This window comes from Rhinatrema bivittatum, chromosome 9 (assembly GCF_901001135.1).
Source record: "Rhinatrema bivittatum chromosome 9, aRhiBiv1.1, whole genome shotgun sequence".
NCBI classification, from domain to species: domain Eukaryota; kingdom Metazoa; phylum Chordata; class Amphibia; order Gymnophiona; family Rhinatrematidae; genus Rhinatrema; species Rhinatrema bivittatum.
In genome coordinates this window covers 197307980-197331660 of record NC_042623.1, presented here as the reverse complement: position 1 = coordinate 197331660, position 23681 = coordinate 197307980, and the positions used below count along the sequence as shown (strand labels likewise).

At 41.8% G+C, this 23681-nt stretch overlaps 1 protein-coding gene across 20 annotated transcripts in view; it reads left to right on the top strand.

Annotated features, from left to right (window-relative positions):
* TRIP12 (thyroid hormone receptor interactor 12) overlaps nucleotides 1-23681 on the top strand; it is a 495519-nt gene that overhangs the window by 395654 nt on the left and 76184 nt on the right. For 14 of the 20 annotated variants that reach the window (XM_029615415.1, XM_029615414.1, XM_029615411.1 and 11 more), the window contains 2 exons: nucleotides 5920-6071; nucleotides 22932-23104. In XM_029615415.1, the coding sequence (XP_029471275.1) occupies nucleotides 5920-6071; nucleotides 22932-23104 (325 nt within the window). Of the gene's footprint in view, nucleotides 1-5919; nucleotides 6072-6630; nucleotides 7122-22931; nucleotides 23105-23681 lie in introns of those variants that run through there. The other 6 variants (XM_029615429.1, XM_029615423.1, XM_029615419.1 and 3 more) reach the window with 2 other exon arrangements.

The following is a 23681-nucleotide window of genomic DNA, read 5'->3' as shown; positions in this document are numbered from 1 at the left end:
AGATGTCTTTGGACATGGTACCTTCAGTGCATCAGCCACTGCTAATTCCTATCATGCCCAGGTCTGAGGCTTGCTCTCCAGTCCTTTTCGAAGACAGACCTGCCAGGCAGGCAGACAAGCAGGAGCCACTTCAGGGCACCAAATGTGATAATTAACTTGGGCACCTGGAGTCTGGCGTGATTCCCAGGATTGTAGGCAAATTGAGCTCTTCTCACCATAGCAATGTTCAGGGACTTCATAGTCTATGCCAGAATAACTCCTCTCCTGCATCAGGCACTGATCATATCCCGAACCTAGTGCACAGATTAGAGGGGGAACTGAGTTCATCGATGCTCAGGCAGTGCCATCCTGGATCCCTTTGTGTAGATGCCTCCATCAATGTACATCAGGCGGACTAAGTCTCCTGGAATTCCTACCTGGGATGTACTAGTTAATAATGGCAGGAGCTTCACAGGGAAAGCTGTGATCTGTATCCAGCAAGTCCTAATTAACCTGGGGGTAAGAGACCTAGCCCAACTACACAGAGGTATTCACTGCTAAGCCCCCTTGAGACATCAGACTAAAGGCAAAAAAAAACATGACTTAAAGACTGGAAACAACTTCAACCAAGTTGTACTGGGGCACCAGGCCAGTTCATCATGCGATCAACAGAACTAAAAATTTAAGAAAAAAACCAAAACCTACAAAACAATCTAGAGGACTAGAGGGGGGAAAACAAACCTGTGAGTCCCTGTGAGAAACAGCGCCTGCAGCTCTAGAAACTCATTGCAGCAGCTGAGACACAAATAAACTGACTTGCAGGCTCTGTGGAAAAGATGAAACTGCAGCTTTGCCTGTGAGGCAGGCAGGTGGCTAGTGCTGCACATGCCCAGGATGGCATGCTCAGAGCTTTTAGAAGCTTTAAATCAAAGCTCTGTACTGGGCTTTATTAGATATCATCACCCCATGTGCAAGGATTGACATCCTGCTGTCCAACAGAGAAACCAGTATTACAGATAAGTAACCTACTTTCTACTTAGGACAAATCAACCACACAATTCCACTCTCCTCCCTTTTAGAGTTGGTCAGCTTGCTAAAAAGACTGAGGAAACTCACATGGCAATGGCTGTATGGCAATATCTGCACATGCTCAAAGATCTTTTCAGTTTTTCTGAGCTCTGAAAGAGCTATCTGTCTCAGTGCTGTCAGATGTCACCCACGTGTGTAGCCAATTTGTCTTGCTGTTTACAGTGAACACCTATTGCAGGTAAGCATCTTTTTGCTTTCTTTTTCTACAGATAAGTGGAGTGGAGTGTGTTTGGGGGGAAAGAAAGATTGGGGTTGATTGGTAGGATGCAAAAAAAAAAATTCTAGAGAATGAATTCAAAGAAGCAACTCCTAGTACATCTATCAGATTGATCAAAAGTTGATGTCTCGGTATCTTTACTACCAGCAGAAATAGATTGTAGAGCTCCCCCTATTGTCAGTTGGCCTGTATGTGTTTTCATGCAGCAACAAACTCCTCCACCTCAGAAAAATGATGTGGGAACAGGGGGAAACTGCAGAACTAACGTGCGCATTTTGAAAGCTGTACGCACACTAAAGCTGGGATCTACGTGTGTGACTCGGCCCGGTACGCATCATGTGGATTTTAAAAACAGCACAGGTACGCACTTATCTCCTGGTATGCGCACAAATTATAAAGTTGAAAAAAGGGTAGAGTGTGGGCGGGACATAGGCTGGCTGAATCTGTAACATATGAAGTCTGTTCGTAAGTACACACGCAAGTGCGCAACAGAGCCTCCTACCATGTAAGTTTATTTCTGCTGTGGATGGCTTGTAAGTAATAAAATAAAAACTAGGCCTGTCAGCAGGGTTTTAAGGGTCAGGGCTAATAGATTAAAAGGGAGGCAAGTTAGCTAAAGAGTTTAGGAAGTCCTCTTTACTGGGGAAACAGGTATTTGCATCAGCGCAGGTATCTACTAAAATCTCCCACTTACATGATCGAGTGGCATTTGCGTGCACATGCACATGTCAATATGAAGTCATGCACACATGTACGCGTGTATAGCTGATAACAGGCGTGCAAATAAGCACATATACGAGCATATGTTATAAAATCGCCGCATCCATGTGCACAAGCCAGCAAACGCGCACATGTGTGCACGCTTGCGAATCTTAAAATTCACCTCCTTGCATGTGTGAGTAAGGCATATACTGTGCAGTAAACCTTTATGCGGTCTTAAAGGTATTTCCCAGTCTTTTTATATAGTTCTGACTTTATTGAAATGCTTTGAAAAGTAATTTGCCATTTCTAGAAATTAAAAAGTGTATTGCTTGCTACAATGTATTAATTCTGGAATAGTTTCAATATATATATTATAAAACACATACTGCATGCAACCATGCTTTTTATGCTGGACCCAAACAATTAAAAACATTTTCTATATAAAGGTTGTTGTTTGTTGAGAACATTCTTTAAAATATAATTGTGGAGGGGGGGGTCACATGATGTGTTGAGCCTAGGCAGACATCTTTTTTATATTCACGCATTGAAAATAAGCAGATAAGAAAATTGTTTCAAAAGGCAAAATACATAAAGTATTGCATAAAGTATATCATACAATTCAATAATTTCAATCTAGCCCACATCATTGGGGAAAGAACCATATTTTGATCACTACTTTTAAATGAAATAAAGCTAATAGAAATTGTCTACCTTTTGACACCTAACCCTCAGCATTATCTTTAACAAAGATTTTGTGATGTAGTGGATCCGAAAAATAAAATTATTCTTGTTACCAAACATTGCATGGATATTTAAGAAAAAAGGAACCTCCTAGCTCTACAACACTCTGGTTTAACCGTAAAAATGCTTCCTACGTCTTCTGTAGTATGAGAAACCTCAGAAAATACATATATCTGTTGTCCAAAGAGCAGTCAAGTTTTATATTGACACAATTTCTGGCATATCAGATCTCTGCCCTGCTCAGACACCAATGTTACCAGGAGGGTTTCTCTCAAAGAAATGTCATTAAACTCAAGAAATGTAGATAGGGGGAAGGACTTTGCCCCTAGAGTAAATCCAGCTACTCCTCACCAAAATCTGCAGCCCTTCTACTTCTAGGAAAGCAATAAATCTTAGATATAGCTGGGCATTTATCTATAGGAATAAGCAAAATATCTGATATATTTTTTAAATAATTCCAGAGCCAATAATAGTTTGGTCAATGGAAAGTTTAAAAAAATGCAGGTTCTTCCTTCTCTTAGAATTTTCTATCCTCAATCTGGCTAGTTATCATCAAACTATCTAACATGTGCTGCTTCAACTGCTTACACAGCAGATATCAGAGGGTTCAATTTTACTCTGGAACTATCCATAGAATTTAGTCAATGATCTTGCGCCTATATTTTTGTTCTAGAGTCAAAGTTATATTATTCAGTTGCTGCACTGTTCAAGTATTTTCCAGTTTGAACACCATCCTCCAAATATCAAGTATCGTGACACTTTATAGGTTCCTGAACCTCTCCTGAATCCAGAGGTATAGCTAGTATAGCAGGAAGAGGGACTCTGGTATTTGAACTGGCTTGAAGAGAGGTAGCTAATGTCTTTCTCTCCCTCTGCTGCTATATCTGAAGAAGAGGCCAAAAGTCCATTATCCAGATCAGGAGAAGTTGAGGACAAGATGACAACCAAATTACCGTATTTTTCGCTCCATAAGACACACCTGACCATAAGACGCACCTAGGATTCAGAGGGGTAAAATTAAAAAAAAAAAAAAATTGTGCTAAACCGGCTCTGCGTCTGGGCGTCTTATGGAGCAAATTAGGGGAGAGCATAGCTTTTTTTTTCCTCCCCATTTTGTTTTCGGGTCTGGGGAGGGCCATTTCGGTCCACTCCCCAGATCAGAAAACTTTTCTTTCTCTGGGATCCCCTCCCCCCCCCCCCCCAAAAAAAACCCCCATCCCAACCCTTTAACAACCCCCACCCTCCTGACTCCCCCAAGACCTGCAGACTTAATTTACCACAACCCCCCACCCTCCTGACTCCCCCAAGACCTGCCGACTTAATTTACCACAACCCCCACCCTCCTGACCCCCCCAAGACCTGCCGACTTAATTTACCGCAACCCCCCACCCTCCTGACCCCCCCAAGACCTGCCGACTTAATTTACCGCAACCCCCCACCCTCCTGACCCCCCCAAGACCTGCTGACTTAATTTACCGCAACCCCCCACCCTCCTGACCCCCCCCAAGACCTGCCAAACGTCCCTGGTGGTCCAGCGGGGGTCCAGGAGCGGTCCGGGAACGATCTCCAGGGCGTGGGCCGTCGGCTGCCAGTAATCAAAATGGCGCCGACGGCCCTTTGCCCTCACTATGTCACTGGGACCGACCGCTGGATTGGTTGGTCTCAGTGACATAGTGAGGGCAAAGGGCCGTCGGGAATGACGGCTACTACCTGGAGATAATACCCTTATTCAATAAACATACACATGGTTAATGCATCTCCAACGTTGCTCTAAGCTTCAACGGCAAGAGGAAATGTGGAAAAAGGATTTGCATTCACAAAAAAGCGGGGAGTAGCTTGCTTGTTACGGCGGTTACTACCCCAAACCAAATAAGCCTGATACTTCTACGGCAGGGGAGAAAGTCTGATACTTCACTTTCAATGCATATCCAGCATAGCTGTCTGCTTCAGCAGCAGGGGGAATGAAGAAAAGTGGGTCTATATACAGACAACAACCAAAAAGGACTGAATTATTTAGTCTGGGTAAACAAATAAGCATGGGTATAGCTTGCTTATTGCGGCGGTTACTACCCCTAATTAATTAAGCTAGATATTTCACTTAGATGCAGTTCCAACACTGCTCTCTACATTAATGGCGGGGGTGGAAGGGGAATAGAACCAAAAGGTTACTAAGAGCCAAGAGTAACAGATAAGTATGAGAAAAAAAAAAGTGCAAAACTTGCTGGGCAGACTGGATGGGCCGTTTGGTCTTCTTCTGCCGTCATTTCTATGTTTCTATGGGAAAAGATGGGAGGGTGAAATTCTGGAGGGTGGTTGGGTTAATTTTGAAGTTTTTGGTGTGGTACTTGAAACAATAATGGGCACAGATGGAGCTGCTTATATGGCAAGACTATGCCAACCCCTTAACCACAGGGAGTTAAGGTTCTCACTGCAGGGCTGGAACACAGCGAGACCATGGGATTGGGAAACACGGCATGTTTGTAAATATAAGATTGATTTTCTAGCTCGGAACTTGGGTTTAGGCTCCCTGATCTAAAGGGAAAAGGTTCTTGCTCACATTAATTGGCGAAAGTATAAAGTTTTTACAAGAAACGCATATGAAAGAGGGCAAACAAAACATTGCCAAACAGTGTAATCAAGTATTTTCATCCTCTGGTACTTCTAAACATAATGAGGTAGCCATATTGTTGCATAAAAATATAGGTTTTTACAATAGAGAAATCCTTGACAGACCTGGAAGGGGAGATAAAGCCTGGTAATGGGCCAATTATTTGGGAAGGAGGTTATTTTAGCATCGGTATATGCGCCAAATAAGTACAACCATATATTTTTTGTGGCGCTGATGAAATGTTCAATAGCCTTAGGGCCTTCTCCAGTAATTTTAGGGGGAATTTAAAATATCATTGTGTTTATATGTTAGGTGTTACGGTTTGGCATTAGATCTTAATTCTGTTAAAATTCAAAATTTAAACTCCACAGCGCAAAGGAACTTGTGGGATAAAAGATATTTAGAGAAATGTTTCTACAGTGTTGAAGAGATTTTAATTTGCTCATTAAGAGGTTGATTTTAATGTAGTTTATTTAAACCTTACAGCTGTCTGCCAGTCTGTCACAGGTACATCACATGTTCAAATGTATATGTTTTGAAACCCTTAGTAATACATGGTTGATAACTTCATTTACAACTTTAGCTTCCGGGAGAAGAGCCCCTTGGAAGACTGGAGATGTTGGAAAATGGGCCGCTAATGTCCTTGGTGCACAAAATGAACAATTGCCTAAGCCAAATGGAGCAGTTTCCTGTCAAAGTACACGATTTCCCGAGTGGGAATGGAACTGGCAGCAGGTAAGGATTAATACTGGTATAATAGCTTCTTGACACCTCATGGTCAGGATCTCCCAGTTTTCACATAATTAGTGATGTGGGATATATCGTAGCCATCGGTGCCAAGGAGTTAATGTGTACCTTACAAAAAGGCAAGATTACAGATTTCTGAGGAGCTGCTCTTAGTATTTGCAGATGATCATAGAATATTAAAAGTATCCTTATAAGTCACTCAGACTGCATGGACTTCCGTTATTTTCTCAGTATGGGTAGCCAATATGAATTTTAGCCTTCATTTCTTCAACATGCATAAAACTCATAAGATTGAATATTTGGCCTGCAGCATTTTTTTCTTCTGCGGCAAAAGATTCAGATTTGATCAAGGGATATTCAAGAATTAGTCTTGGGCATGCTTTTGTACACCACCTAATTTTGCAGAATGTTATCCTTTGGTATTTTTGTATGTAGTGCTAGAGAGCAGCACGAAAGCACATCATGATGACAAGAAATATCCTAGTGAGAATAGCATTTGCTGGGAAATATATCCAGTTATATTTGTTTTGATTTCATTTAAACTCAGACGTGTTGTGCTCAGCCTTCAATTGCTAGAACAGAACGGATGTCGAAGGGGCTGTATAAGGTAACGCCAGTCCAGCCTCTGATCAAGAGTAGTTTTCATGTTTTGTTCTTTAAATGTTTAGCAGTGCTTACCAGCACTATGCACACGATTGCTAGTGTTTTCTCATCTGCCACACACATACCTTGTGGTATCAGAAGTTGCACAATACAACAAAAAAGCTTTGAATTCGTTAAACGAACATAAATCTATGGGAAATTTAAGACGGGTAAATGTGAAGTGATCATTTTTCCTTTAAGTTCCATGGCTTGAAGACATTTTACCAATAATGGATAGAATGAGAAAACTACTCTTCTTTATTCAAGCATGGTATAGAAACTTTTTAAATAAAAATAAATGGTGGAAGTTGTGTTTTTTCTTGCTACCTTTGAGTAAAATTTACTTCTATAAATTTGTGTGGTATATAGAGATAATATCTTTGAGACTGTAATTTTTCTGGGTGTTTTACCAAACAATGATGTCTGATTTATAAGTGATTTTTATTCTTTTGATGAAGGACATGTTCAGCTGTTATACTGTATTTTACTGCATGTATCTATATGTTGGATCATCTCCTTGCCTTAATTTGTAAATGTGTGAGAAATTTAATCACTAAATTCACTTTTGCCTCTTTAAAGTTCATATGTTTTTGATTCTTGTTATGCCAGCTTGTAAAAATATGTAATTTTACAGTAATATTGAGGGTGAATTTCAGAGTTTCAAGTGATCTGGACAAACCCCATGTTTTAATTTCCTGCCTCACCAAGTAGATACATTTTAGCCAGGAACTCCTTACCCAGCTAACATGTAACGGATAAAAAGAGGCGTGGCAGGAAATGTTCCAGGGAGTACGGCTAAAATGTATCTGGCTAGTGCTGAATATCAACACTAGCCAGATAAATGTAGGCGGGTAAGTCTGATCAGAGAGAGTGCAGGTGTAAATTTAGCCAGGTATATTCAGCGGGACACTCACCCATTCATATTCCACTGAATATCCAGGTAAACTTCCCGTTGTTCAACCTACTCAGTATGGCCCTCTGTCTATTAAATATATATATTAATGAAACAACTTAAAAAATATGTAGAAATATGCATGCTGTAGACTATTGTCTTATTACTGGTTTTTTTTACTACAGGTAAATACTTGTATATATCAAATTTTCTTCAATTTTTAGTTCATAATTGATAGCATTACATGGCAGCACTACACAGATGATTTATTTAAAAAAAAAAAAAAACAACCTGTCTATATGGCCAAAAAGGTTTTTAGCTAACCTGACTGGCAGTTTTAAAACATAAGGTAAATGAGATTTTATCACAAATGGAACAAGTTCTGATTATGTGCGCTAAATTGCTGCTGTAGTAGTGATTTGTGATAGCAGAAACAGTTGACAAAATGTTAAAACAGTAATCACCTTACTATTTTGCCATTAGGAAACTGTTTTGTTTTTTTCACGTATTTGAGGGTGTACATGCAGAAAAGGTTTGGTTTGGTTGTCCTTCGATTCTGCCTCCCATTTTTTTGGCTTTTTTTTTTTTTTGGTTAATTTGTTTTTGGAGTTTTTGCATGTAAATTTTTTAATGCATAATATTAAATTTTATGTATCTAAATTGTACCAAAAAAAGTATCTTATGCTCATAAGCAATTTGCACACACAAGCTCTGAAAACAAATGCACATCCCTCCCTGTTGTGATCACATATCTTAATGCTTATAAGATTGACTTCCACCACTTTTATCACGCTTCATGCTGTTCCCCAAATAGAAAAGTTTTTGTTTTTTTTAATATTCATGCAATTTAAAATGTTCATTATCTGAATTTTTCTATAAAATTCATTCAAAATCAAGTGTAGTCACTATTGCTTTTGTGCAAGCTACCAGACAAGGCCAGTAGAAGTATGACATTCTGGAAAGCCTCAGTTCAATCTGCTATGCACATCTTATGGGAACAGTACCAATATTGCCATCCCACATGCAGAATAGTCACCACCTTTGAAAAGTCAGATGTCCCTCCAAGGGCAGTTTGGAACCAGGTTCAGCCTTTGCAGAGTTATAAAGGGTTGGAGGGAGATGCATATACACCCACACATGCACCCACTGACATCTGCACCATCTGATAAGCCTCAGGTCATATTGAACCAAGCAAGGCTGAAAGAATCCAGATGCTTGAGTGTGTACTAAGATATCTAAGCTCATTTTACAAAAAATGTCAGTACCAAAAAGAGAAGAAAAGGAACATCTGTTCTGACAGAACTGTGTAGGATTGAAATTTTAGTAAGAATGTTCCTTTTTTCCTTCTCTTTTGGTGTACTTACTCTACTCATTACTGTAAAATTCATGTCAACAGAAGGAGTTTACCCAGCTATAATGTTGCTTGTCAATTTTTATTTTTTCATGTGGATAAGAAATTTGTATATAAATTTAGAGAAATAATGTTTGTAATGCTAAAATATACTGCTAGGTAAAAGTTTTCACACCTTTGCACATTTTTCACATTATACTGTCTGAAAAAATACAAATAAAAATATATTCGTTTGTTTTACTGATCCACGAATCATACTCTATACTTTCATCATGATAGAACAGTAACAGAAATCTTACAAAATTAAGAATAAGAAACCAAAAAGACTTGCTCCTTTTCTTTCTCTACATCAGTCCAGAATAATTGCTGATGGAGGCAGAGAACTTTTTTTTTTTTTTTTAAATCTACAGCATCACTACTATATCTGTTGAGCACATTGGTTTGAACGAATATTCTTTGCCTCCAGCTGAAAGAACTACTAATGGAGCAGCAGTATTTATCTTACTGGTCTGGCACGTGATTTGAATTTAATTTGAAGAAAGAAATATGCATCTGTAATCTTTACAAAATAGTGAGCCATTATTTTGATATGCTCCCATTCCCATTCGTGGGTTCTTGGTTGAGCTAGTTTAGAGCATATATACATTCATTAAGGAAAGGAGAAAAGGATCCTCTAAAATTTTTAATTCTTCACTACATTGAGCATTGAAAGGTAAAACATAAGGGCATTCATTTGTTTGTAAATGATTCTAGCCTTCATCTCGGAGATTATAAGGCTGTTTTAAGTCCTGTGTAGGTGAGGTCATTATCGCAGAAAGAGAACAGCACAGCCTGCACTGCATGAAATTGCAGTGAATAAAACAGACAATGTATTACAAAGAGAATCTAGGGCCTTAAACTGTAACGTTAAGATTTGTTTTTTAATTTAACACTATCTAATAAAGCAGTTTATGCAAGCAGTGTTTGTAATAAAAACATAAAAGCCGACCAAAAATACATGAAGACAGAAAACAGAATAGTTAAGCAACAATAAAACTGTCGTGAGATGCAAGACATAGACCAGCATATATTGACAAATTCTGCAACAAAAGTTAACAATCATAGGCCTGACTGTTTACCCTGAGTTGTTTGAATCAGTTTCATCCGTTGATTTATGAACAGCGGCCATTCTATATAGCAGACCTGGGCAAGGGGCGGCCCGCGGGCCGAATCCGGCCCGCCTACTGTCTGTGACCGGCCCGCCCACTGCTGAGAGCAGACGGAGAATGAGGCACGCTGCCTTCCCTTGCAGAGGGAAGGCAGCGTTGGTGGCCAATCGGGGAGCGAGGGAGCGGAGAATGAACATTTTTTTTTTTTTACAGCGTCCGGTGGGGGGGAGGGAGTGACTCGAGCGAAGGCACGCTGCCCGATTGGCCGGTGCTGGGCAAGGCTTGCCCAGCACCGGCCAATCGGACAGCGTGCCTTCGCTCGAGTTTCTTTCCTACGTAAAAGAAAAGCAGGAAGCTTGTACCGTCACAGTTCCGCCTTTCGTGGTCCTTTATCTAATACCCAGTGAAAGCTGTGCAGGTCGTGGCTATGGTGGAGGGTTCAGCTGGGCAGCCTCTGCTTTTTCCTCTTTAGGAATCCTTTGCTTTAAGTTCCAGGAAGCTCGCCTGATTTAGCAGCACAGAGCTCAGCTGTAAAAAAAAAAAATGCCTTCGCTCGAGTCTTGCCCAGCCCCGGCCAATCGGGCAGCGTGCCTTCACTCGAGTCACTCCCTCCCCCCCACCGGACGCTGTAAAAAAAAGTTCATTCTCCGCTCCCTCATTCCCTGATTGGCTGGTGCTGGGCAAAAGGGGCAGGGAGCGGAGAATGAACTTTTTTTTACAGCGTCCGGTGGTGGGGGGGGGGGGGGAATGACTCGAGCCAAGGCACGCTACCTTCCAGTGTTGCCAACCTCGCTTATTTACTGCGAGATTGGGCTTCTTTTTGTAGTCATTCTCGGGGGTTTTTTCCGATTCGCTTTTAATTGGGCTATTTTTTCTGCCAGTCGTGTTTTTTTGGCCTTGTTGGGCGGGACATGTGCTCTGATGTTACAGTGATTGGCTGCTGCTGCTGCAATGAAGCCTGTCCATAGCAGGTGCACCCTATCCCTATAATTGCAGCAGTAAGCCAATCAGAGCAGGAGCTGCAAGCCTTGTTGATGCACACGTCAGGAGCATATTTTGTGGGCAGACCTAGACAGTACTGCACAGTATCGCACGTGGGCGGAACGCGAAGGCCAGGAGCATGGCATTGGAGCGTAACAGGAAAGGAATCCAGAGTGTGCAGCTACAGCCAGGTATCAGGAGGGGAGGAATTAGTATGTTGGGAGGGGGAATGAGACTGTGGGGGCTAGAGATGTGCTTGGAGGGGGTGGGGAGAGGGGAATGAGACTGTGGGGGCCAGAGATGTGCTGGGAGGGGGGAATGAGAGTGTGGGGGAGCCAGAGATGTGCTGGGAGGGGGGAATGAGAGTGTGGGGGAGCCAGAGATGTGCTGGGAGGGGGGAATGAGAGTGTGGAGGGGGCCAGAGATGTGCTGGGAGGGGGGAATGAGAGTGTGGGGGAGCCAGAGATGTACTTGGAGGGGGAATGATGTAAGTAGGTCCTCCATATTTTCATTGAATCTTTGTATTTTACTTACTGTTTGTTTATGAAGGGATAGTATATATACTATATACAGTATTGGGTAGAACTGAGTTAATTATATTAGTCCGGCCCTCTAAAACCATCCCAATTTCTCATGCGGCCCCATGGGAAAATTAATTGCCCACCCCTGCTATATACAGCTTGAGCAAAGCATTAATCAGCTGCAGGTAAAAATCATGACCTGACACTTTTGAATCCTTGAACTTATGTCAAAATGGGATCAGTCATATCTCACACATGTATATTTAAATTTTCCTATTCCTTAATGAGCATTCTGTGCTTTGCAAGCAAATGAAGGTTTAGATGTTATCTCCAGCAATAAGAATTCTTCCGAACCATTTAACATTGTATCTATGTAAACCTCCTAAGAGTTTTTAAATCTCAAAAGGAACTTATAAAAAAAAAAATACCCCTTAAGCAATAGATCTTTCTGTTGCAGGCAAGGAGGTGGAATTTGAGAAGAAAAGTTTTGATTCCCTGATAGAAAAGGGAAATTTCTCACAGGACAAGCAGGATGGTAGTCCTCACATATGGGTGACATCATCAGGATGGAGCCCAATAACTGAATACTTTTGTCAAAGTTTCTAGAACTTTGACACCTACTGGGCATGCCCAGCATAGCACCAACCCTGCATCCAGCAGGGGTCCCCCATTCGGTCGTCTTTTTTCCGCGCAGCAGTAGACACGCGGGTTAAGGAGTTCTTCAGAGATTCCTGACAGGAATTTTTCCTCACAGAACTTTTCAAAAAATTTCAAATTATACCCCACAGGGGTTCCCTTATCGATACCTTTGCTCCGCGGTCGAACGGAAAGGTTTTTTTTTTTTAACCAGCTTGCAGTCTATTCCCGTCATTTTTCCCGTGCAGCCTACTGGCCATCGACCGCACTGTGACTAAATTCTTGTTGAGGCCATGGCGTCTGGTTCCCGTCTGTGCCCAGAGTGCACTCGAACAATGTCCATCACTGACCCTCACACGGTCTGTGTGATGTGTTTGGGGTCCGACCATGATGTCCTTACTTGCACCAAATGTGCCCAAATGACAGCAAAGGGTTGCAAGGCTAGGCTGGAGAAGATGGAACTTCTCTTTCGGTCAAATACCCCAACTCCATTGATAGCTTTGTCGTCTTCCAAACCAGTACCATCAACTTCGCGCCAGTACCAGGAAACTTCTGCTGCCCGACCGGCTTCAACGACTCTGCGGGTGTCGACCCTCTCTGTTCCTCCTCAGGAAAAAGACAGAGGAGAACATCGAGACAAACATAGACACCGCCATCGGAAAGCTCAGGCCATCGATACAGGTAAGCCCTTGGCATCGACGTTGTCTGAGCCACCAACAAAAGTCCCGTACAGAAAAGGCCCCATCCTATTCTGTTTCTGGGTCACTGAGGCGTTCCCCCTCCTGGGCAGGTGCCAAGAGCCGCGACTCAACGGTGGACCCCCTGGCTACACCAGTGCTGCCTCCTACTCCGGAACCAGGTATCCATGCCCCAGGCTTCCGTGAGGAATTGGATCGGATGATCGAAGAGGCCAATGGTAAAGCACTCCAAGGGTTCAAACCTCCATCGGTGCTAGTTCCCAAGCTGGCCACCGATCCAATACCCAAGGCGCTTGCACCGCTATTGGATGCCCTTCCACCAGTGGATCCGAGGGAACCGATGGGCCCCGATTCCTTCCTCACCGATACCCTTGTCATCGGAAGAAGAAGAAACGCTGATCTCCATTCCGCCCTCAGGAGTGTTGCCATTGATGTCGCCGATTCCATCGGTGCCTCCATCGATGCGGCCATCGATGCCTAGGCATATCATATGGTGCGATGCAAATTCAGAAAATAGGAGGTGTTAGGGGCGGAGAGTGGGCTGGGTTAGCCTGTTTGCGAAGAGCTATCGCACAGCCATAACGCCGATTTTAACTACACTTCTTTGGATTGCGTTAGGCTGTGCGATAGCTGCCGTGACCGTGCGGTAAGGTTTCATCGCCATTTGCGATGTCTCCCGTAAGTCCTATTTCAGGTGAATTGACGGGTCCAGAGCCGAGAGAGAGAGAGAGTCTCTCAACCTAGCTTGATGTTACCCAGGTAGAGAGTCCATCAAGCTAGGTTGAGAAAACATTGCCCAAATCTCATCTTGGAGTGAGTTTCCTCACTCCAAAGGCCAGCAAATCTTCACAAGAGACCACTGTTCTGTTCGTAGGTGTCACGTAGAATGTCAAAGTGGCCCTTAATCCCCTACACTCTTACCTAAACCCCACCTCGAGTTACTAAGTGGGCCTACCATAGGGATACAAATACCTACCTATGGGCCATGATATTATGGCCGGTATCTATCTCTCTCTCTCTCTCTCGCTCTCGCTCTCGCTCTCGCTCTCTCGCGCTCTCGCTCTCTCGCGCTCTCGCTCTCTCGCTCTCGCTCTCGCTCTCCTGTGTGTCAAGGACCATTAACAATGGACTCCCCTTTTGCTATCGCATGCGGAACTTATCGCATTTTGATAAATCCACCCCAATGTGAAGGGTGACCAAAGTAAGGGGATGGAACCGGCTTAAGTAGCATGCTTAAAATAAATGGGAGAAAATTATTTTGCACGCAACGCACAATTAAGCTCTGGAATTTATTGCCAGTTAGCATAGCTGGGTTTACAAAAGTTTTGGACAACTTCCTGGAGGAGAAGTCTATAAACTGTTAATCAAAATGACTTAGGGAATAGCCACTGCTTATTACTGGCATTAGTAGCATGGGATTTATTTAATGCTTAGGTACTTGCCCCAGTATATCCTGGATTGGCCACTATTGGAAACAGGATGTTGGCCTTGATAGACCCTCAATCTGACCCAGTATGACAACTTCTTATGTCCTTAATCTTGATCAAAGAATGGTTTGGATTAAACCATTGGAGCTCAGAGACTTATAAACTTAATAAAAAACAAAAATTGAAACTCCTTGCTTCTTAGTAAAGCTATTTGGAGACAGTATAAGAAACAATTAAACTCCTAAAAGAGATGAAAATTTCCTCTACTATCCTTATCTATTCATTTGAGTCAATTCTTACAGCGAAACTTCGTACAATAAGCTATAAAGTAAGGCGGAGAGATTTCTGTGTGACAGTGCTACCGCAGTGGCATGCATAATGAAACAGGGCAGAGTCTATAGTAGAGGGATATCAAAGGTCACAAATTATTTCTACACTTCATATTGAGTGAAGTAAAAAATGTACAGGCCAATTTCTAAATCCATAATCTTCTCGATCCTGTCGAGCAGGTGCTTCTTTAGGAGATATATCAGTTTTAATCAAAATTTGCAAATCACAAATATAGTTTCTTTGTGGAAACAAGCATTGAGGCATTAATGGGATAGTTACACTAACATAGAATTAGCCAAAGGGGAACTTGATGTATATCTCCTCCCTATCATGGCCACTTGATGGGACATACATACATTAAAAAAAAAAAGACAAAATAAACAAAACAGGTGATACTAGTGGTGCAGGTTTGGCAAAGGTAGCCTTATTGTGTGTGTCTAATTAATCCTTAACCTTGTCATTTTCTAGTGTTTCTAAAAAGCCAAAGATATTCTAATCCAAGGCATAATATCCCTGGTGGACCAATTTATCTTCTAGCATGACTCTAGTGAAGTTAAATTTATTTAGACTATTTGCAAATTCATACAGATGAGTCTCGTGAATGGCTATTTTATGGACAAAGACCAACTCTTTGGAATTCTCAGCCAAAAGAAATTAAAGGCAAGAGTAATCTTTTAAAATTTCGCAAACTGGTGAAAGCACGTATATATTCCAGCAAACATTTTTAGTGCAGTGAATTTTATTTAGCATTCGTTTATTTAGCATTAGTTTATATACCGAGGTATAGCAGACATTGCCTTCACTCCGGTTTACATTATAACAAACCAGTTACATTTAAATCCATAACAGTATAACAGAAATTGAATCAGAACATAACTTAATAGTCAATAAATACATCATACATTAAAAATTTGACTGTATAAAATCTTGTAGGGGACGGTTGATACCGTAACAAAAGCGAGAGAGGTTTCTGTGAGTCGGGGTGGTCGTCGTGGGAGGGGGATTGCTAGCGTAAAAATGAATCGCGCAGTGGATGTGATCCAAGATTTATGTTCTGCTGTCATTAGGTGAGCAACCATTGCAAGACTGTGAGAGAAGCCAAGCTTTAAGTTCTTTTTTAAAAGATTTAAAGTTTTCTTGCGAATTGAGGTGATGAGGTAATGAGTTCCATAATTTTGGGCCGACGATGGAGATGGCTCTATTTCTTGTGGAGGATGGTTTGGCTTGTGGTAGTGAAGGAACATCCAGCTGAATTTTATATGTTGACCTTGTACGTGAAGATTTATGTAAATGTATAATATTGTCCAGGGCAGTGTAGTCTGCTTTAAGAATTGTCTTGTGTAGGATTGTGAGGATTTTGTACTCTATTCTTTTTTCAACCGGTAGCCATTGTAAGTTATAGAGTACTGGGGATATGTGGTCGGATTTTCTTTTACCAGTCAGGACTCTGGCAGCTGCATTTTGGAGTAGCTGCAGTGGTCTTAAGGTTGATTTAGGAAGGCCTATTAGAAGGGAGTTGCAGTAGTCCAAACTGGAGAAGATGAGGGCTTGAAGAACGGTTCTGAAATCCTGGGGGTGAAGCAGTGGTTTTAGGTGTTTGAGTATTTGAATTTTGTGGAAGCCTTCTCTTGTTCTTGTTGTGATGTGTTTTTTGTAATTTAGCTCATTATCTAGCCAACGTTGTCTTTAAGTTGAATTCGAATGTTGTCAAATTGGAAGGGTGGAGTGGATGTTGTACCAGAGTTTTTTCTTGCAATTAGAATACATTCTGTTTTGCTCATATTTAAACATAATTTTAGGTTGTTTAGCAGTTTTCGTATTGCATCAAGGTGTGAGGCTGCTTTTGACATTGAGTCTTCTAAGGATGAAGTTATAGGAATGAGCAGTTGTATGTCATCAGCATACATGTAGAAAATGATGTTAAGGCTTGATTGGAGTTGGCATAAAGGTAGAAGGTAGATATTAAAGAGAATGGGCGATAAAGCCGACCCTTGAGGAACTCCTGTTTCCAGAGGGATGGCCTCGGATGAAATGCTGTTGTAGGAGACTTTGAAAAACCTGTTTTTAAGGAAAGAGGTAAACCAGTTAACGGTTTTTCCATCGAGCCTGATGGATTCCAGGCTAGAAATAAGCCTTTTGTGGTCCACTGTGTCAAAGGCTGCTGACAGATCGAGGAGGATCAGAAGGTGTTCTAGTTTGTTATCGAAGCCTCTTAGTAAGGTGTCAGAAAGATTGAGTAGAAGGGTTTCTGTACTGAGGTTTTTCCTAAAACCGTGTTGTATGGGAAATAGTATTTTGTGGTCGTCAAGATGTTCGTTTAGTTGTTTCAGTACCACCTTCTCTGTCAGTTTAGCAAAGAGGGGTAGGTTTGAAATTGGGCGGTAATTGTTTAAATCTTCTGGGTTAAGGTTTTTTTTCTTTAGTAGTGGCGTGATTGTAGCGATTTTTAGTTTGGTAGGAAGCTCGCCCTCTATAAGAGATTTGTTGATGATTGCTGCTATTGTTGGGGCTATGGGATGAGCGATTTCCTTTAACACTCGGATCGGGATGGTGTCCATGTCATGACGCGCAGGGTTTATTTTTTTCAGCATTTTCTCTGTTTCCATGTTGGAGATAGGATTGAAATCAAGCCAAGGACTTATGTTTGTTAATGATTGCTTTTCTATGATTGATGGGGTGTTGAAGGCATCAGTAATTTTTGAAATTTTGTTCTTAAAGAAGATGGCTAAGTCTTGGCTCAAATCTTTGGTTACGGTAGTATTGGGGTTGTTGTTTTCGGCGATGATTTTGTGTACTATGTTGAAAAGGGATTTAGATTTGTTGGCGGAGTTATTTATTTTTTTACCGTAATAATCATGTTTCGTGTTCTGAATAGTTTTTTTGTAGGCGGCTAGTTGTGTGCGGTATTTCTGCTGTAATAAGGGCTGTTTGTTTTTTTGCCACTCTTTTTCGATTTTCCTGAGGGCCGTTTTCATGTTTTTTAGAGTGGTGTTATACCAAGGGTTTTGGTGTTCTCTTTTGTTCTTTAGACGTTTGATTTTCTCTGGGTTAATATTGTTAACGGTTTCTTCGGTAATTTGATACCAGGATTGGATAGCGTTATTTATGTTTGAAAGGTCGAGATTAGCTAGCTGATAACCCAGTTCTTGTAGGAGAAGATCAGATTGAAATGGTGGTCGGTATTTGAAGAAATTTTGAGTATCCTTAGTGTTGGTTAAATTGTTGTAATTTATTTGAGTCTTGCATAGTAGTAGATGGTGATCAGACCAGGGAACTGGACTATGGGAAATTGAGGTATTTGAGAAGTAGATATTAGTGAATATTAGATCCAATGTGTGACCTGCTTTGTGTGTGGGGTTGTGCACTTGTAGGAAGCAATTTAAGCTTGAAAGCATGTCTAGAAAGGTTTGGCAGTTTAGAGATCTTGGGTTGGTATCTATATGGAGGTTGAAGTCGCCAAGAATGATTGAATGATTTTACCAAGCATGGGAATGTTTACCATAAAGCAGAGGGCAATGTGCTTGATACTGGCTGTATCTTTGTAGAAGATTTTATTTGTATGTTATCTGTTTTATGTTTTATTTTTTTTTCACATTGTAATGTTTGTTTTATTACTTGTTTATTTAAATTGATTTTTATGGTTGTATTTTGTAAACTGCCTAGGAAAGTTGATAGGCGGTACAGAAATGTTTTAAATCTCTACAATAATTTAAAGAAAAAATGCATCTATTGTATATATTGTGTGACATTCTTTCGAATCATATTTCAAAGTAGGGATGTGCAGCTGGAAAATGTTTTCATTTTGTTTTATTTGATTAAACATTTTTTTCTTTGTTTTAGTGCTCACTAAATTGCGCTTGTGCACTAATTGGGTTTAATGCACACTAAAAAAAAAAAAAAGGCACATCCCTATTGCAAAGCTCCAGCAAACTCACCTAAGCATGCAGATATTTCTGCTACTTTAGCCTTTCTTCAAAAATGCGCCAGAAAAATGTTTATTGCACAAATAAAATATCATGTAGCAAAGGAAGAATCAGGCATCTCTGTTCTATGAAGGGAGTTAAAGCCAGAGTATATCCCAAAAAGCAGTTTTATCCACAATATATTCTAAATTTGTTCATGAAGGCTTTATTAACGATGCCTTTTTTAATTCTTTTAAAAGACAGATTTTATCTTAAAAAGTTAGTCTGACAGCATATTACGGTAATATATCTTTCTGAAGTATCTATCTTGTAGAATTCAATTTTTAAATTAATCTGAAAATACATATACAGTTAATCTAGTACCTTCTTATTAGCCAGAAGTTCTCTTTTATTTTTCAATCAGACTAAAGTTATATTTGCATTTTTTAAGTAGTGTGCAGGAAAAATTAGTCATTAAGATGCTCAAAAGTAAGCAACATCTTACTGAGATATTTAGAAGTGTCAAATTCTTTTTCAAGAAAGTCAGATAAATTAATTTTATTTGGAGGAGCATAAAAAGTTTAGGCGACATCCGAACCAACCGTAGCAAGTTGGGCAAAGGAGAATACAAGTACAGCACGTATGCTTAAAGGAAATCAGGCTCCAAAGAAATCGGAACCTTTTCAAATAGATTACAATCATCATCTTGGGAGCAATGTACATCCTTCAGAGATTTGTATAGTGGCCATATGATCCACATTACATTCATTTTCAAAACACTACAGATTGAATGTTCTCATGATAAAGAACGCTGCTTAGAAAGTAAGCATTCGAAAAGCAGTTTTAATATCCTTCCACCCAGAATAATTGGGCTGTAGTATTTACCAATTGTTCTGGACTGATGTAGAAGAAAGAAAAGAGAGGAGAAATTTATATTTCCTTGATAATTTCCTTGCACTTATTTCTGCTACACCAGTCCAGACCCCCCCCCCCCCCCAAGGAGGAAAGAAATTTTAAATTAAATAAAGTCTTCAAAATTTCAAAGAGTATCTTCCTCTTCCATTCCAAAAAAAATAGGTGATTTCTGTTTCATGTATATGGATTTTTCTGTAGTTTTCAGAATGCTTTGACAGCGGAGTACTGGCTCAAACCAATTTGCTCACGGATGTAGTAGTGATGTCACAGATTTAAACAAAAAACGTTCTCTGCCTTTATCAGCTGGATGAGGGATTAAACCAAATTGTTCCGGACTGGTTTAGCAGAAATAAAGGAAAATAAATTGAGTAAGTATAAATTTCTCCATTGTATGATTATTCACATCTGGTTCAAAAGGTTACCTTTACACGGCCCATAAGTTAAATAGAGCCCACCTGTGTTCAGTCGCAGTAGTTGAACTGGTTTGAGTACGCCTGGATGAAGAATCAAGTTGTTTGTGTTGTATGAAGTGAATTTAATGCAAAGGTGAAAGCATGCCAAACATGGAGCTGCCTAAAGAACTCCAGGATAGCAATTTTCAAAGGTACAGATTTAGTGTAGGCTCTAGGAAAACTTCAATATATTTAAATATCCCTTGGAGAAATGTCAGGTCTATCATAGTAAAGTGGAAACAATTTGGCACCACAGAGACATTACCATGATCAAGCAGTCCTTCCAAAGTCAATAGCCGAGGGGTCTCTGTGAGACGTAATATGATTTTAAAAGAACTCTAGCAGTCTCTAGTTGACACTGTGGAAAATGTTGACATGTCAATAATTCAAGATTACTCCACAAATCTGGCCTGAATGGGAGGGTGGCAAGAAGGAAGCCATTGCTGAAGAAAAGCCATATGATGTGTCGCATATGCGTTTGCCAAGAAAGACTTATGGGACACTGCATACATGTGGGAGAAGGTTTTGTGATCTAATGAGACCAAATAGCTTTTTGGTTTCAATACTAACAGCTCGATCCAGTATCGTCCGCTCGAGGATTGCCCGTCTGTAACGTGCTCGTAGCGCACAATTCGGGCGCGCAAGGCAGTTCGGCGATACAGTGTCCAGTTTCACGCGTCCGTATCGCTTCTGAAAACAGACGCATAACCCTTTCCGCACCCGGCATGTAAATGAACGAAAAAGCTGTATAATGAAGGAATTAGCTATTCCCCTGCGATACTGTAACAGGCACTGATATTATCTCCTCCGTAACCCGCTGTTCTGCCGCGGCCTTAACCTGCTAGTTTACCGCCTCCCCCTAGTAGGAGTTAGTGTAGTGTAGGGTAAAAACATTGCTTACCCGCCCTGGTCCCGTCCGGTCTCCTGCAGCCCCGACCGGACGGGGCTGCAGGAGACCGGACGGGACCAGGGCAAAAAAAAACAAACGAAAAAGTAGCAAGGCTCGGGCCTGCTATGGTAAGTTTAAAAAGTGTAAAAAACAAAAAACCTGTGTGCTATATAAAAAAATAAAACAATTTTAAATACCTGTCGGAGGGCCGTGGGTCCAGGCGGCCGGTGGGCGGCGGGCAGCCATCAGCGGCATCCGGTAGTCCCTTCTCCCTTCCTCCCTCCCTCCCCTGCCTGGATGAGCGCCAAAATCGCATGGGCGGGTCGGCAGCGGGGGGGGGGGGGGCGGCAGCAGGATCCGGGAGCGGCGGGTAGGCAGCAGCGGGGTCCGCGGCAGCGGGGGGGGGGCGGCAGCGGGGGGGGCGGCAGCAGGATCCGGGAGCGGCGGGTAGGCAGCAGCGGGGTCCGGGGGTGGCAGCGAGATCCGGGGAGCCAGCAGCGGCAGCATGTTCGATCGCGCAGGCAGGTAGGTGGCAAAGTAAAGATGGCCGCCTGCACGGGAAAATCGTGCAATTGGCCGCTGAAGACGTGACGTCACGACGTTTGGCGTCACGGGGTGTGACGTCACGTCTTCAGCGGCCAATTGCACAATTTTCCCGTGCAGGCGGCCATCTTTACTTTGCCACCTACCTGCCTGCGCGATCGAACATGCTGCCGCTGCTGGCTCCCCGGATCTCGCTGCCACCCCCGGACCCCGCTGCTGCCTACCCGCCGCTCCCGGATCCTGCTGCCGCCCCCCTGCTGCTGCCCCCCCCCCCCCCGCTGCCGCTGCCCCTGCCCCCCCCGGACCCCGCTGCTGCCTACCCGCCGCTCCCGGATCCTGCTGCCGCCCCCCCCCCCCCCCCCCCCCCCGCTGCCGACCCGCCCGTGCGATTTTGGCGCTCATCCAGGCAGGGGAGGGAGGGAGGAAGGGAGAAGGGACTACCGGATGCCGCTGATGGCTGCCCGCCGCCCACCGGCCGCCTGGACCCACGGCCCTCCGACAGGTATTTAAAATTGTTTTATTTTTTTTATATAACACACAGGTTTTTTGTTTTTTACACTTTTTAAACTTTTTTACACTTCCTGGTGCCTGTCATTTCAAATGTCATTTGAAATGACAGGTACCAGCGCACCCAGGTTACTGTATAGGCGCTGTTACAGCGCCTATACAGTAAAATGGGTTGCGCGGGCATAACCCTTCCCTAACGCTTCACAGCCGCGGCATGCATTTGCATGCGATTAGAGGAGAGTATCGGGGAGTTAGTGAAGAGAACTGTGCGTGCGGGGGGGAAGGGTGCGCCTGACACTACCTCACTGTTTTTACCGCGGCCTTACTGGATCGAGCCGTAAGTGATATGCATGGCATAAAACAAACAGAGCATCTTTCTTCTAACACTGTCCATACAGTAAATCATGGTAGTGGCAGCACTAGGTTGTGGGGATTCTTTGGAGCAGCAGGGGTAAGGAGTCTTGTAAAAATCAAAGGAAAAATGGAGGAATACCTCTTCCATTCTGCCATAGACTTGGGACTGGGGAGAAGATTCACCTTTCAGCAGAGCAGTTGATCCTAAGCACAAAACCAAAGCAGCAATGGAGTGGCTCAGTCAAAGTCCAGACCTGAATCCAGTAGAAAATCTGTGCCAAGAATTGAAAACCATCCCCAAACATGAAAGAACTTGCACCATCTCTGTGCAAAGTTGGTAGACACTTTCCATCAAGAATTGTCAAAGGGTGTGAAAACTTACACAATCAAGACTTTTTTAGTTTATTTTTGTTAAATACATTTGGATTATTTCTATAATTATTTCATGATCAAAGAATAGCATGTTTTGTGTGGATTGGTAAAATAAACTCCTATTTTTCATGCATTTTGATTTATATTTGAGATAGAATGTAAAAAATGTAGAAGAATATGAAGACTTTACAAGGCACTGTAGATCTATTGTTTATGCTGTTATGTACAAATGAAATGATAAACTCACAGTACTGTGCATGTAGAAACGTTTTCACAAATTATTTTGAGTTTTTCTCTCAACAGAGGATCCCAAGCATTAAAATTTTTCAACACGCACCAGTTAAAATGCCAGCTTCAGCGACATCCAGACTGTACTAACGTAAAGCAGTGGAAAGGTGGACCTGTTAAGATTGATCCCTTGGCTTTAGTGCAAGCCATCGAGAGATACCTTGTAGTTAGAGGTATTTGTGTGTTTTTTTTAAAGATCTGAAATGTTAATATTAGAAAACTGTTTTACTGTGTAACCACAATAAATGTATCCCAGCTTTAAGACTTTGCTTAGCTGAAAATGGAATATGCAGTGCTTTAGGCAGTATGGTTTCTTATCGCTCAGCCCTAACGACTGCTTTAGTTGTGACTTATTGCCATCTTTGGTCTTAAAAATACCCTTTAACTCCACATTTTTCTAGTTTGATAATCAGAAATCCACCTACTCAATTTCAAATTGGTCAGGGGTTTTATAGAAGGTCTATTAAATGTGTATACATTGGTAAAGAGGCTCAAGAGCAATGGATAAGGCTGAGGACTTGAATTTTAGACAAAATTAAAAACAATTTTCAGTTTTATTAGACAGGTTGAGGAGTAGAAAATGGCATGCAAGAAGTTAGTAAAAAAAAAAATCAACCCACAAAGGCAAAAGGCAATTCAAGATCAAAATCCTAACCACAATGAAATTGCCCAATCAATTCAAAAATGTGAGTGATCACTTTATTCAAGACAGGAGGAAAAGACCTCAGAACACCCACGCATGGCTCAAAC